Source organism: Pan paniscus, chromosome 1 (genome assembly GCF_029289425.2).
Source record: "Pan paniscus chromosome 1, NHGRI_mPanPan1-v2.0_pri, whole genome shotgun sequence".
NCBI classification, from domain to species: domain Eukaryota; kingdom Metazoa; phylum Chordata; class Mammalia; order Primates; family Hominidae; genus Pan; species Pan paniscus.
In genome coordinates this window covers 87820294-87833215 of record NC_073249.2, presented here as the reverse complement: position 1 = coordinate 87833215, position 12922 = coordinate 87820294, and the positions used below count along the sequence as shown (strand labels likewise).

General features: G+C 39.6%; 1 protein-coding gene across 2 annotated transcripts in view; it reads left to right on the top strand.

Moving 5' to 3' along the window:
- ATF6 (activating transcription factor 6) overlaps positions 1-12652 on the top strand; it is a 199724-nt gene extending 187072 nt beyond the window's left edge. For both annotated transcript variants that reach the window (XM_008978232.4, XM_003824557.5), the window contains exon 16: positions 11284-12652. In XM_008978232.4, the coding sequence (XP_008976480.2) occupies positions 11284-11492 (209 nt within the window). In that variant the 3' untranslated portion in view covers positions 11493-12652. The remainder of the gene's footprint in view (positions 1-11283) is intronic.
- The last annotated feature ends 270 nt before the right edge of the window (positions 12653-12922 follow it).

The window sequence follows — 12922 nt, the reverse complement described above, 5'->3', positions numbered from 1 at the left end:
AAGGATTACGGCAGTGGAGTCTTGCAGTGTGGGAGAGAGATTGGGCTGGAGTCTGACTCTGACAAGGACAAGTAGGGATTTGTAGCCAAGGAGCAAGGTGTGGGGGTCAGTAGATGGAAAATTACTAAGTGGAAACACCAACGTAAGGGAGATTCTTGCTAGACGGACTCAACAGAATTCTGCTGAAGGCGGGCCAGGGTGATTAGATGTCGAGGGTAATCAGATAACAAGGGTGGAGGATTTTTGTTAAACTTTAGCCAGATTCTTGCTCAAACTGGATTCTGTAAGGACAGAGAGGGAAGCCCAGGGTCAGGCCCATTTGAGCAGGGGGCTTAGGGAGATCTGATTAGAGTTAGTTTAAGGAGAGTCTTTGTCACCTGCTGAAAAGAATTTGTTTTTATGGCTCAGAATAATAGTGTAATCATAGCAAGAGATGACTTGTCTATGTCCATTTTATAATAATTCAAAAATCTCAATAATTTCTAAAAAAAAGAAGCATTTGTTATCAGAGTCATAAATGTTGCTATTTATATGCTTAAGTAGTAGTATATCAGAATTCACAGAAAGGAACAATTATTTAATGTGCAAGATAGTATATTCCAAATTATTTCATATTATAGAAATAAAAAATATTCCATAGTCCTTAAGCCACGCCTTTTTTTTTTTCTTTTTTCTTTTTTTTTTTGAGATGGAGTGTTGCTCTTCTTGCCGAGGCTGGAGTGCAATGGCATGATCTCAGCTCACTACAACCTCTGCCTCCCAAGTTCAAGTGATTCTCCTGTCTCAGCCTCCTGAGTAGCTGGGATTATAGGTGTGTGCCACCACATCTGGCTAATTTTGTATTTTTAGTAGAGACAGGGCTTCGCCACATTGGTCAGGCTGGTCTCGAACTCCTGACCTCAAGTGATCCACCCCCCGCCCCCATCAACCTCCCAAAGTACCTTAAGCCATTCCTTTTGAGACTCTGAAGAAAGGGTACGTTCCTAATGTTTTTGGTTTGGATTATCAGTTCATGGCAGAGCAGTGCCTTAATTGTACTTGGTAGTGACCCCTACTAGCTGTTCAATCATGAATCCTCCAGTACTTTTTATCTGAATAATATGGAGATCCTTTCTTAGTACTTTGTTAGACAGCTTTTCTAGATTGGTTTCCAATAGTAGCGAAAGAGAAAATCCTTTATCCCATCTTTTCCAGAATTAATATTTTCTGATCACTTCATTTGCAAGAGTAAAGTAAATATTGAAAATACCAAAGTGAGCTTCAGTCATTTATAAGAATTGCTTAAAGAAGGCAGTCATCAGTTACTTTTTTCGCATGATTGTATTGCTGAGAGTAGTATCTGCATTAGTCTCTTAAGCAAGACTTTAAAAAATCCTACTGTTGTCCCCACCTTTATTTTCGAAAGATAAACTTAAAATTTACATTTTTAAAAATTTTTTAAAAGTAAAATTTTAAATGACTCAACAGGTGATTAGATTCCATCTAAGGATGAGATTGAATTCATGATCTCAGATTCTCAACATACATTTGGCCTTACCTATTGTTAATGAAACTTGCCTGCCAAGTAGGGCTGCATGTTGCAGAACTTAAACGGAGCAATAAAACTATTTATAAATCCAGACACCTTTATGAGGATGTTTCCCTGGTTTCACTTATGTAAGCCGACAAAACGATCAGTTGTAAGGAACTGAAGGAAGTAAACACTTGAATGTACTCAAATGTCTAGGCTTTGCTGAACATTATATGATTAAAAAGCAGCCAAGTTCAGCGTGGACTGAGAACTGCTGACAGTGGAGAACATGAGACCCAGAATGGCAAATAATGTTTCAGACATTGACTTGTCAGACTGGTCTCCACCCTGTACTTAACCCCATTCTCACCCTTTTTTGGAGGGGAAAGGAATTATCTAGTTAAAAACTGAATCTGTAGGACAACCTGTCTCTCCTGAGGCAGCTGACTTATGCTAATTCTTGCTTAGCTCAGTTTCTTGAGTTTAGCAGAGGAGATCACTGTCACCCACACCCTCTTTAAATCAGCCTCCTGTGGGGCCATGTCTACACAACCAAGGCCTCATTCATTCGTTTATTCCAAAATATATTTATTGAGTGCCTTCTGTGTGCCAAGGACTGGGGATTCAGTGGTGAATAAAAAACACCTGTCCATAGGGAACTGATATTCTAGTGTGATTACTGCTAGGAGTGTGTCTGAGTTGAATTGAGGCTCAGAAGTAGATGTGTCTGAGAGGCCTCAGGAGTTTGGAAATGGGGGTGTCCAACCTGTTTCTTTGTCCTCCAACAGGCTTTATTACCTGTGCAGGTATGGTAGTAAGTCTGTTTTGCGTTTCTTTAAGGAATACCTGAGGCTGGGTAATATATAAAGAAAAGAGGTTTATTTAGCTCACGGTTCTGCAGGCTGTACAAGAAGCATAGTGCCAGCATCTGCTTCTGGTGAGGGCCTCAGGCTGCCTCTACTCACAGCAGAAGGTGAAGGGGAGCCTGTGTGTGCAGAAATCACATGATGAGAGAAGCAGCAAGAGAAAGAGGGAAGATGCCAGACTCTTTTTAACAACCAGCTCCCATGGGAACTAATAAATCAAGAACTCGCTCACCCCTGAGGGAGAACATTAATCTCTTCATGAGAGATCTGCCCCATGACCCAAATACCTCCCATTAAGCCCCACCTCCAACATTAGAGATCAGATTCCAACATGAGATTTGGAGGGGACAAATATCCAAATCATAGCAGGAAGAGACACTCCCTCCTATGAAAACACAAATTTGAAGAACAGTTGTCTTCAGTGTTATACAAACTGCTTTCTGACTGCATATAAGAAAATTCCGTTTATGGGGTTTTGGTCTAAAATTATAATGTCATGTCAGATCTCAATCATTTTAACTTAAGGCAATTATTCTAGCCTTTGAATACATTTTTCCCCTGAATATTCGTGGTGTTGTGTGACAACTATCCAAAATATTTTAAGATTCCATTTTATCAGTAAAACGTATGCCAGGCTTTTTAATAGGCAGAGAGTAATTTGGTAGTATCATTCCTCTTATCCTTTAAAGTTCCTTCATGCTCTAGAATTTAATTCAGTGATTCCTTGTAGAAGCTAGCCTGCCCAACACCATGGGCAGAGATATTGCAGAGAATGCCATTTTGATACTCTGAGAAGAACATGTAATTCCCATGCCTTGATTTTAAATGCAATTAAAGAGCCATAGTTTTTCAGAAGAAAGAGTACTCTTTGGCCTAACAGTAGTCGTTGCAGAGGTTTGGTCCTTAATCTGTGTTCAGGGTAGTTATTTCATGGTTACTGGATGTTATAGGGACGTGCTTCTGAACATTGGTTTAGTTTTTATGGGTCTTGAATTTCAGATTGTGACATAAAACAGTTTTCTAGTACGTGGTGCCAGTGTTTTAATCATTAGAAGCCAGAAAGTAATAGGCCATTCCTCATGTTGGCTGACGACCCCAGGCTAAACCTCCAAGCTGTGTTTAGGACAGTGAATCAGGTTCCAGGGCTAGTTCACTCAGCCTTCAAAATGATTTTTTACCCCAACCCAGTCTTCTCATGGGCCCCTTTGTACACACACCTGAAGTTCACTTGTTTTCTGTTTTTGAGGCACTAATTGTAACTACATAATCAGATGTCAGTTTGGTAGTCTAGAAACTCAATTTGAAGAAAATATGTAATAATTTTGTTAGTCATTTTCTTTTTAATGGTGTTTCAAGAAGTGTTTGAGATCGATGAAATGATATTCTTTTCTATGATCTAATGAAGAAACCTCCCACAGTTGTGGGCAGCATTTTTGGAAAAGAGTAGCCAGGTCCAGTGAAAAGCAAATCTAATACCATTAGTCTTTGAACTTTAATGGAATTAGCCAGATTTCCTGAAATAGTCCTAGAAGACTATCAAAAGCCCTAGGGGAGCTAAACTTGATTGAAAATATTATAGGAACTTGACCATATATAGCTTAGACCTCTGTGGCATAGGCTGCTAAATTTCCCAAGGGAGAAATGTCATTGGGTCACCTTTCAAAGAGTCATTGTTGATGGTTATGAATTCAACAGATAAGCTTGAGGTTGAAGAGAAGTGACTTTGATTGTGTTTTAGGGACAAGGTCTTAACAAAGTATTGTCTAAATTTGTATTTGAGGATATTAGAAATCCAGAAACCACCATTTCTGGAACTATTCTGTGATGGCACTTTCTCAAGTTGGAGCCAAGAATGGTTGAATTTTCAGAAAGCAAAGGATTTCTTGATGACTTAACCAGCAAGTATTAGAGGACAGCCTTCTCATTGCTGAAGGTTGTGTTCTATATTTTCATCATCTGCTGGGTGTCAGGCACTGTGCTAGCTTTGGGCATGTAGTGGTGAACAAAACAGATGTTCTCTCTGAATGTATGGAGTGGATAGTCTAGTAGGGGTGACATACATTATTAAATAAGCTAATAAGCCAAAGTTTAATTACACTTTGTAACAGATACTATGAAGGAAAAGAACAGATATGATTTGGGAGTGCTATTAGAGTTTTGGTCATAGGAGAAGACCTGAGGAAATGCATTTGTTTGATGATTTACCAGTATTTTAAATGTAATTTCTGGTTTCACAGAACTTGAGTAAGCTGCACAAGGGAAAAAACTCATCTTCTGTAATTCCTCCCAGTTTCTTAAGCCACTCAGTAAATGTTGACTGCGGTTTTGTGGATCCATTTTGTGGTGTCTGTTTTCCTTTAGGCAATCCGCCCTCTGTCTAATTTGGATACAGAATCTAAATCTTTGTGAGTCTGTAATAGTACCTGGCCATTACTGGTCTATAATCAGTGCTCATATAATTGTTGAATGAATTAGTGAAGGTTACAAATTGAGTGTGGTTTATCAGTTAAAAGGGCTCTCCCAATTATCTGATGGAACCACAAACCTTCTCTTTTCCCATTATGCCCCTCCTTCTTAACACAGGTGTTCCCAGCATTCTCTCCCCAAGAGTAATACCCTATGGCCCCAGGGCTCCATCTATCTCTTTTCTACATATAAGTCCCAAGCCTACAGGTTCTAGCCCTGTTTTCTCCTGCAGAATATCAGTCCTCACCCCAGTTTCTTACTGCTTGCCAGTCCTCTCCACTAAAATGTCCTCCTGGAAACTCAGACGTGTGTGCAACTCTTCCCCCTTTGCCTCCTTAAGTCTTTAGAGGTCACCTTCTCAGAGAGTCCTCCTCTGGGCCCTGCACTTAAAACTGCAAGCTACTCTCCCATCCCACCTCACCCCACACTCAATCCCTAATCAACTTCCATGTTTTTTCCCCCCATAGCACTTATTCATCATTCTCTATAACTTATTTTCTTTATTTTCTGTATCCACCCTCTCACTCTCTTTTTTTATAAGAATTAAGCTCCATGAGGACAGGATTTTTTTTTTCTGTTTTGTTTACTACTGTGTCCCCCTGTGCCTGTCATGTGGTAGGAATTCACTAAATGTTTGTTGAATTAATGAATATTTAATGTTCAGGCATTATATATATAATATATCATAATGCTTCTATTGCATTAGGAGACAGTGAACAAGTCAGACACTTGCACTGATCTGTACTGTCACTGTGAATGTAACAAATACAGACTGATCCAAGTGTTCCTGGTGGTGACTCAGATATCAGGAGTGTCTTTGACCATAGATGATGTGATTTTCTGAAATGATAGACAATTCTTGATTGAATTCAGACAAAAACAATGCTCCCAGCAAAGTGGAATGGTGGTGAGAAAGGATTCTGAAGCCATACTGCTTAGGTTTGAATCTCTCCTGCCATTTGCCGGCTGAGTGGCTAGTCACGTGATGTCTCCATGTTTCATTTCCTCATCTACAACATAGGAATAATAATAATTCTTCCTCATTTAGGAGCTTGTTACAAGAATTAGATGAGCAGTGTTTAGCACACAGAAACACTAAGTGTTTCTTAAGTAAATTATTATTCAGTAGTTTCGTTCCTGGAAATTTAGGGTATATTAAACTCATGTAAAAGTACTTTATATTTAAATTTAAAACAGTGAGCTTCTAGACTAATTTAGTAATAATCAAGTTTCTTTTTAACTTACATGAATTATATGAGATATAAGACAGTTGTCATATGGGACTGTCCTGTGTGTCACAGAACGGCCAGCAGCCCTGACCCCTGCTCACTAAATTTTAGTAATACCCTTCAATCATCATGACCACTTAGAGTGCCTGGAAGGTTGGTGGTTTTTACATACACTGTTCTAGCGAGGCCCATACATTTGTTTTGTGACATCATTATAGATCATCTAACTAGACAAGCTCTCCTTATCTGAATCCTCATTGCCCAGTGTCCACAATACCCTTATCACAGTGAACAAATTCTGCTGGGTCACAGCTGAATGTGTGCTGTCTCTTTTTTTCCCTCCCTGCCTTTGGACACTTCCCATCCTGAATCTCTCCTGTCAGAGGAACTGTTTTTAATTTATTTCAGCAAAAGGAATACGTGGTGGTGGCCAGAAGCTCTTTGCCCCATGCATGTGTTCTCCCTTAAGCCTCCAGAAAGATTCTTCAGTTTGGAAGCACTTAGCCCATCTGCAGTTTGACTGTTACTCACTCAGTGTTCTTCCCACTTATAACTGAGGGGCTCTAGTTTTACCACCCTCCCTGACCAGCTTCAATTTCACCCCACCTCAATTTTTGCCAGGCACTTCTTAAGGGAGCCAAACCTCATTTCTAAAAGTATTTTAACATTATTCAATTAAATGGAACATTTATAAATTGGTTATAAGGGAAAAGATCAATATTGGAGTTCCCATGGAAGGTTTATAAGAAGAAGTGGGCCTCAAAGAACTAATAGAATTGGACTAAGTAGAAAATTAGACTGGGCAGAAAAGAGCAGGAAAGGAGGGGGTTTGTTTGTTTGCCAAGCAGAGAGAAAAAATACTAACAGAAATGCAGTGCATGGTGTGTAGGGATGGTCAAAACCAGGACTCAGATTGAAAATTATAAGTAAGAATGGCACAGTAGAGTTAACTTAGGGAAGTTCTTGGAAACCACAGTAAAAACATGACATTCTACCACTTCCTTGTTCATTGTGTTCCCGCCTCCCTTGTTTTTCTGTTTGTTTTTGTTGAAGAGGTCTCTCATGGTCCATGAGTGAGTGGATATTTATTTACCTTCCATGCCTCCACACTTGTGTACCCCACACCCCAGGGGATTCAGGCACATATACAGCAGCACTACCTGTCACCAGCCTAGTTTACACAGAGAAAGCTACCTCTTTTTAGGGTTAGTGTTTGATTCTGAATAGAAATCTCATTATTTATGCTTCTTTGCAAAGTACTGGTGAAGTCATCACTTTTTAATATTAAACTTCATGTAAATGTTTTGGATATTTAATTGTTTATGGTCAAGGTTCTGGCTTGTGTGTTAGTCATCTCCCAGCTAACAGTCTCTTGGCAGGCCATGCTTAATTCAGTTATTGCATGTTAACAGGCTGTTCGAAATTCCACATTGCCTAGAGTTTTTCCACCTCCAATGTCCAGACACTTTTTCTGGCTTCTCCAACCCTCTGGGCATTCAGAATCATAGTTTAGTGCTCATATTTGAAGCCATTTAGCTCTTTCCTTTTTATTTGCCTGATTAATTTTGAATTTGAATTAATCATACTTTATACCCTTTTCCTGACTCAGTTCAGTGTTCATCTCATTCTGTTTACTCAGAAAGCCCAGAACATAAGATTTGAACCATTTGTGCAGTGCCCAAATGTGTGCTGATGGAAGAGTGAACCTTTAATGTTTTGACTCCTGTACTATTTGGTTCTATTTTTCCTAAATAAGTCATGGTCTTTTTTCATTAAGTATACATTTACAAAAATGGTTCAGTCTTTGCACATAACTCAGCTCTCACAATTCCCTAATCTAATGTTGACCATGTTCTATTTTGTCATAAAACCCATGATTTTACTGCTTTCTCTTTACTAGAGCCCTGCATATTAGCAGTGAAGACCTGGTCCTTAATGAAAGTGTGGGGTCCATCCTCAGTGTCTCATATCCCTGCCTGTGTTTTCCTTCAGGAGACCTTCCTTTCCTTCCTATCTAAGCCAGAGTCTTCTCTGTTTCCCCAGTTAAAACTTGATCTGATAGTTTTTATTCACACTGACAGGCAAGTTGTAGGCAACGATTGAAGGTGCCTTTCTTCCCAGGGGTGGCCAGAACTCAAAGTCTTAAAGTAAAGGGTAGCAGGAGCTTCATCTGCCATGATTAAGAGGAGTTCTGGGGGCTCTCTGCTGCTCCTGGGTGCGTACTATATAAACAGATGCCCAGCCACCCAGGGGAGGGACCTACAAAGATCATGAGTTACCACGAGCTGTTTCCAGTTTGTCCTTTAATTAAAATAATTAGAGCCTCGTCAGTAATGATGAGATTGCCTCACTAACTGTCCAAGGGTGTTAGTACTAAGCCACCCAAAGAACCTTTTTATAATGTCTCATAGAGTAGACCAGAGAATGTTGCTGTGACTCCTTTATCATTTATAGAGATGTGGCTATGTTGGGACTCCTAATGGCATGCTACTCCAAATGCTGAACTATCCAGCTTGTCACTCAGAAGGAGCTTCCTGACTTCAGCTTCAGGCATTCACATGCTATCTGGTAGAGTCGTCTTCTAGCAATGCTGATAGTTTCCTTGGTCCAGAATTTGTTACCTTCAGAAGAAGAGTGTGAGGAAGAGATCCCATTCTAAAGCCACCTAGACCAAACCTAGCCTGAGTCTCCTTCTGGTTGGGCTTAAGATGATAATGCCATTCCAACCATGGCTAGGAACTCCTGAGTCTTGGAATCAGATCATAGCTTTACATTTCCCTCAAAGCATCTGAGCTTATATTCCCAGGTTTTCCATCTCTTCTTGATATTTAAAGCTTTAAAAAACTGCAGTTATCAGTTTAAACCATAACAGGCACATGGGCTCTAATGACTTCTGCAGGTGGTTTGGGCTGTATTAGAGAACCTAGTCTTGATCTTAAACTGTCATCTGGATTCTGAGTTAATCCAGGAAACCAGTAAGAATTAGTAATGTGTATTGCATGTCTCTGATACATGTGTTTTCCATTATTTGGTCTTCCACAGTGCATGCGCATACACACACACACATGCACACACAGCCCTTCAGTTTTTCTAAAATGGGGAGAGAGGGACTATGGTTCCAAAAGGAAATGACTGGTGTGGTGCCTTGAAATCTGAACTTAGTCACGTGTTGTAAATGAAATGACTCCAGGCACATTAACAAGATTTCTTTCTTTCATCTCCTACTTTTTGGAAAACCCTTTGATGAGAAACATTGGCTAACTTATAGACTTTCAGATTTATTTCTGTAAAGATAAGTAATAGCCATTGCAAAGCAGCCGTACTTGTGAAATTGGAGTTAAGCTTCCATAACAGCGGTCTTAAAGAATAGGTAGGGTTAGTTAATACACAGCAGCAACCAGCTGTTCTTCATCCCTGCTGAGACTGGGAAAGAAGGAAATTAACTTCAACTATAATGGAAGAGATTTTCAAGACTGGTAATGGGAAATTTATCATCAATGAAGACTATTTTAAACATTGGAACAAATGAGTGACCAACAGAAGTGGAGGAATTATGTATTCTATTGGATTTAAAATAGAATATATCATCTGCTCAAGACACTTAGAATTGGTAGATTAGATCTGTCTAATAATTTTTAACTCTTGGGGGTCACAGACCCCATTCAGAATCTGATGGCCCCTCTCTCCAAAAACATGCACACACAAAACTTTGCGTACGATTTCAGGGAACTTACAGACTCCCTGAAGTCTATAAATTAGACCTGAATTTAGGACACCCTGGACTAGATGATCTCCAAAAGCCTGTTTTAGCTCTCTAAGTGACAAGCTCCACAGCGTAGTTGTCCCATACATAACAATGGAATCTGAAGATCAAATGTCAGACTTTGCATTTTCTTCCTCCAGATTTGTAATGCTTGGCATGCTCAGTGTCAAAGTTAAAAAAAAAAAAAAGAGTAGAATAGAAAGAATTCTACATTTAAATTCAATTCTTTGTCTTGGAAAAGCCAAACATTTAATTTTAAAAATCACTGGTTGGCTCTGTGTCATCTTTGTAGAAAGGCAGTACAGAACTAGGTTGTCGCCGGCTGTTCTTCCCCAGCCCCACACCCCGCTCTGGATTCACGGATGAAAATGCAAACTCAGATGCCGTATTAACTACTCAGAATTCTCCCATGTTCACACATCTTTTTACTGTATTGCTGTGATTGTTCAGCTGGGCTTGAAAAATATTATTTATTTTCTCATCAGTTTTATGTCTAAGTTTCACTGACTACGAGTTGGAAGATGACCACCCAGAATTACAAATCAGGGAGTAATTTGGTCCTCTCCCTAAAATAAAGAGCTTTTATCCTCTTAAGAAGTAGGAATGGAGTATAGTCTGTGTCTGTGTATTTTAAACTCATGATAATGAGTTGCCCCATATGTAGAAAGCATGACTCTATATGGTTTTCCCATTCCCTTCTGCAAATATTCTCTAGCTTACCTGCAAGTTCTGTAGACTCCCTTTAATTCCATGTTGGAATTGTACTTGACACTTTGTGCCTGGAATCAGGAACTCTGGAAATAAAGATCGCCTCAATATGGAAGGGAAGTGATCTCTGGAAAAGAGCATAATTGTCAGATGTCTATAACTTGTCAGTTTTCACTGTACCTCACACTTCTAATGGTAAACCTTTAAATTCATAGTTGGAAGTGTCTTAATGAAGTCAGAAATATTACTGATGAATAGGAGCTAAGCGTACTTGGCCAGGGTCTCCTTACCATTCACATGGAATGCTGGTCCTTTTGACAGTTGTTTCTTCCCATTGTTGAAGGCAGGGAGGAGGACTTAGGGATTCTTCTCTGTATTCCCCACTAAAAACCCCTTCTGTTCCAGTTGCTCCAATCAGAGTAATACACTGCACAGAAAGCATACAAGATATATGATGTCTGTGGACAGATGCTCTGTGGCATTATTAACCCTGGCAGTTGCTTTAGCCCTTGTTTAGTCAATGGAGGTTGTTTGGGAGCTAGAATTGGGAGAGAACAGGCGATCCTGGCACCCAGCCCACTTGTAGCTCTGCTTACTGACTGAGAGTCCCTCTGCACCCCTTGAAAGTTTACTGACAGTTCACACCCTTAAAGCACATTTCTGTATTTCTGGGGCTGAAGCTTATGGCAGAGATGCACATTCTGTTGAATATTTATTCTTTGTGTATATTCCTGTCTGCAGAGAATGTGATCAATGGGCAGGACTACGAAGTGATGATGCAGATTGACTGTCAGGTGATGGACACCAGGATCCTCCATATCAAAAGCTCATCAGTTCCTCCTTACCTCCGAGATCAGCAGAGGAATCAAACCAACACCTTCTTTGGCTCCCCTCCCGCAGCCACAGAGGCAACCCACGTTGTCAGCACCATCCCCGAGTCATTACAGTAGCACCCTGCAGCTATGCTGGAAAACTGAGCGTGGGACCCTGCCAGACTGAAGAGCAGGTGAGCAAAATGCTGCTTTCTGCCTTGGTGGCAGGCAGAGAACTGTCTCGTACTAGAATTCAAGGAGGAAAGAAGAAGAAATAAAAGAAGCTGCTCCATTTTTCATCATCTACCCATCTATTTGGAAAGCACTGGAATTCAGACGCAAGAGAACAATGTTTCTTCAGTGGCAAATGTAGCCCTGCATCCTCCAGTGTTACCTGGTGTAGATTTTTTTTTCTGTACCTTTCTAAACCTCTCTTCCCTCTGTGATGGTTTTGTGTTTAAACAGTCATCTTCTTTTAAATAATATCCACCTCTCCTTTTTGCCATTTCACTTATTGATTTATAAAGTGAATTTTATTTAAAGCTATGCCACACATGCATGTTCAAATGGTTTCCACTGATTCGATTTTTCATTCATTTAATGCAAACCCATTCTGGATATTGTGCTTATTTGAGAAAACACATTTCAAAACCAGAAAAGCCAAAAACACTCCAAAAACAAGCAAAACAATTTGGAGCTTTAGATAAAAGGAAAAACTCCCAGTTGGTAAAGTTTATCTTTACTTAGGATTTGTGGCTCACACCTAAACAAAGGGGGTCAGGGAGTGGGTACAAATTTGAGAAAATAGAAGGGTAAGGGAAGGGCCAGTGGTGGGGTTTGGAGAGAGGAGATAGCTCCATTAATACACATGTTTAAAAGATGGAAAGTTCGATGTGATTGCAGTATGAGATTAAAGCCACAACTATTGTTTATTTGGGGGACTCTAGGCCACCAAGTATTAGCACACATACTTATGTTTTCTCTACTAATCTGGTCCAGGTCCTCATGGACCACAGGACAAAGCTTTCATTTTCATTCATTCTTCTATTGAAATTATACCAAATTCAGCTGAGGAATATGGAATTAACTTTAGACTTAAACAAGACAAAAGTTTTTTCACTGAAGAATTGACAAATATTTGCTCCTTAAAACAATGCAGATTAGTGAACGTGGATTCCTGCTGAGGGAGTGCATCCCATAATATGGCAATAATTTTCAGTTTCTCCAATGAAAAGATAGTGAAGGAATTAAATCTTGTCCTCCCATGGTTAAAAAAAAAAAAAAAAAAGCTGTGTTCATTTTTACTGTACTATGCCTCTTTTTTCACCATAGTAGACAATTATGTTTCATTTGATGAATTCATAGAACTGGATCTCAGACAACGATGTCCTCTCTAATGTTCTACCTTTCAGTTTCTAAAGTGAGTCTTCCTCCCTCTCCTACAAAACTTTTCAATTTTTTAATGTAACTCATCTACAAACACTGTTTCTTACCCCAGTTGACTTGCCTTTGTCAGATTTCTTCTTGTTCCACACTATAGCAATCAATTTCTCTTCTTCCTTACAAGA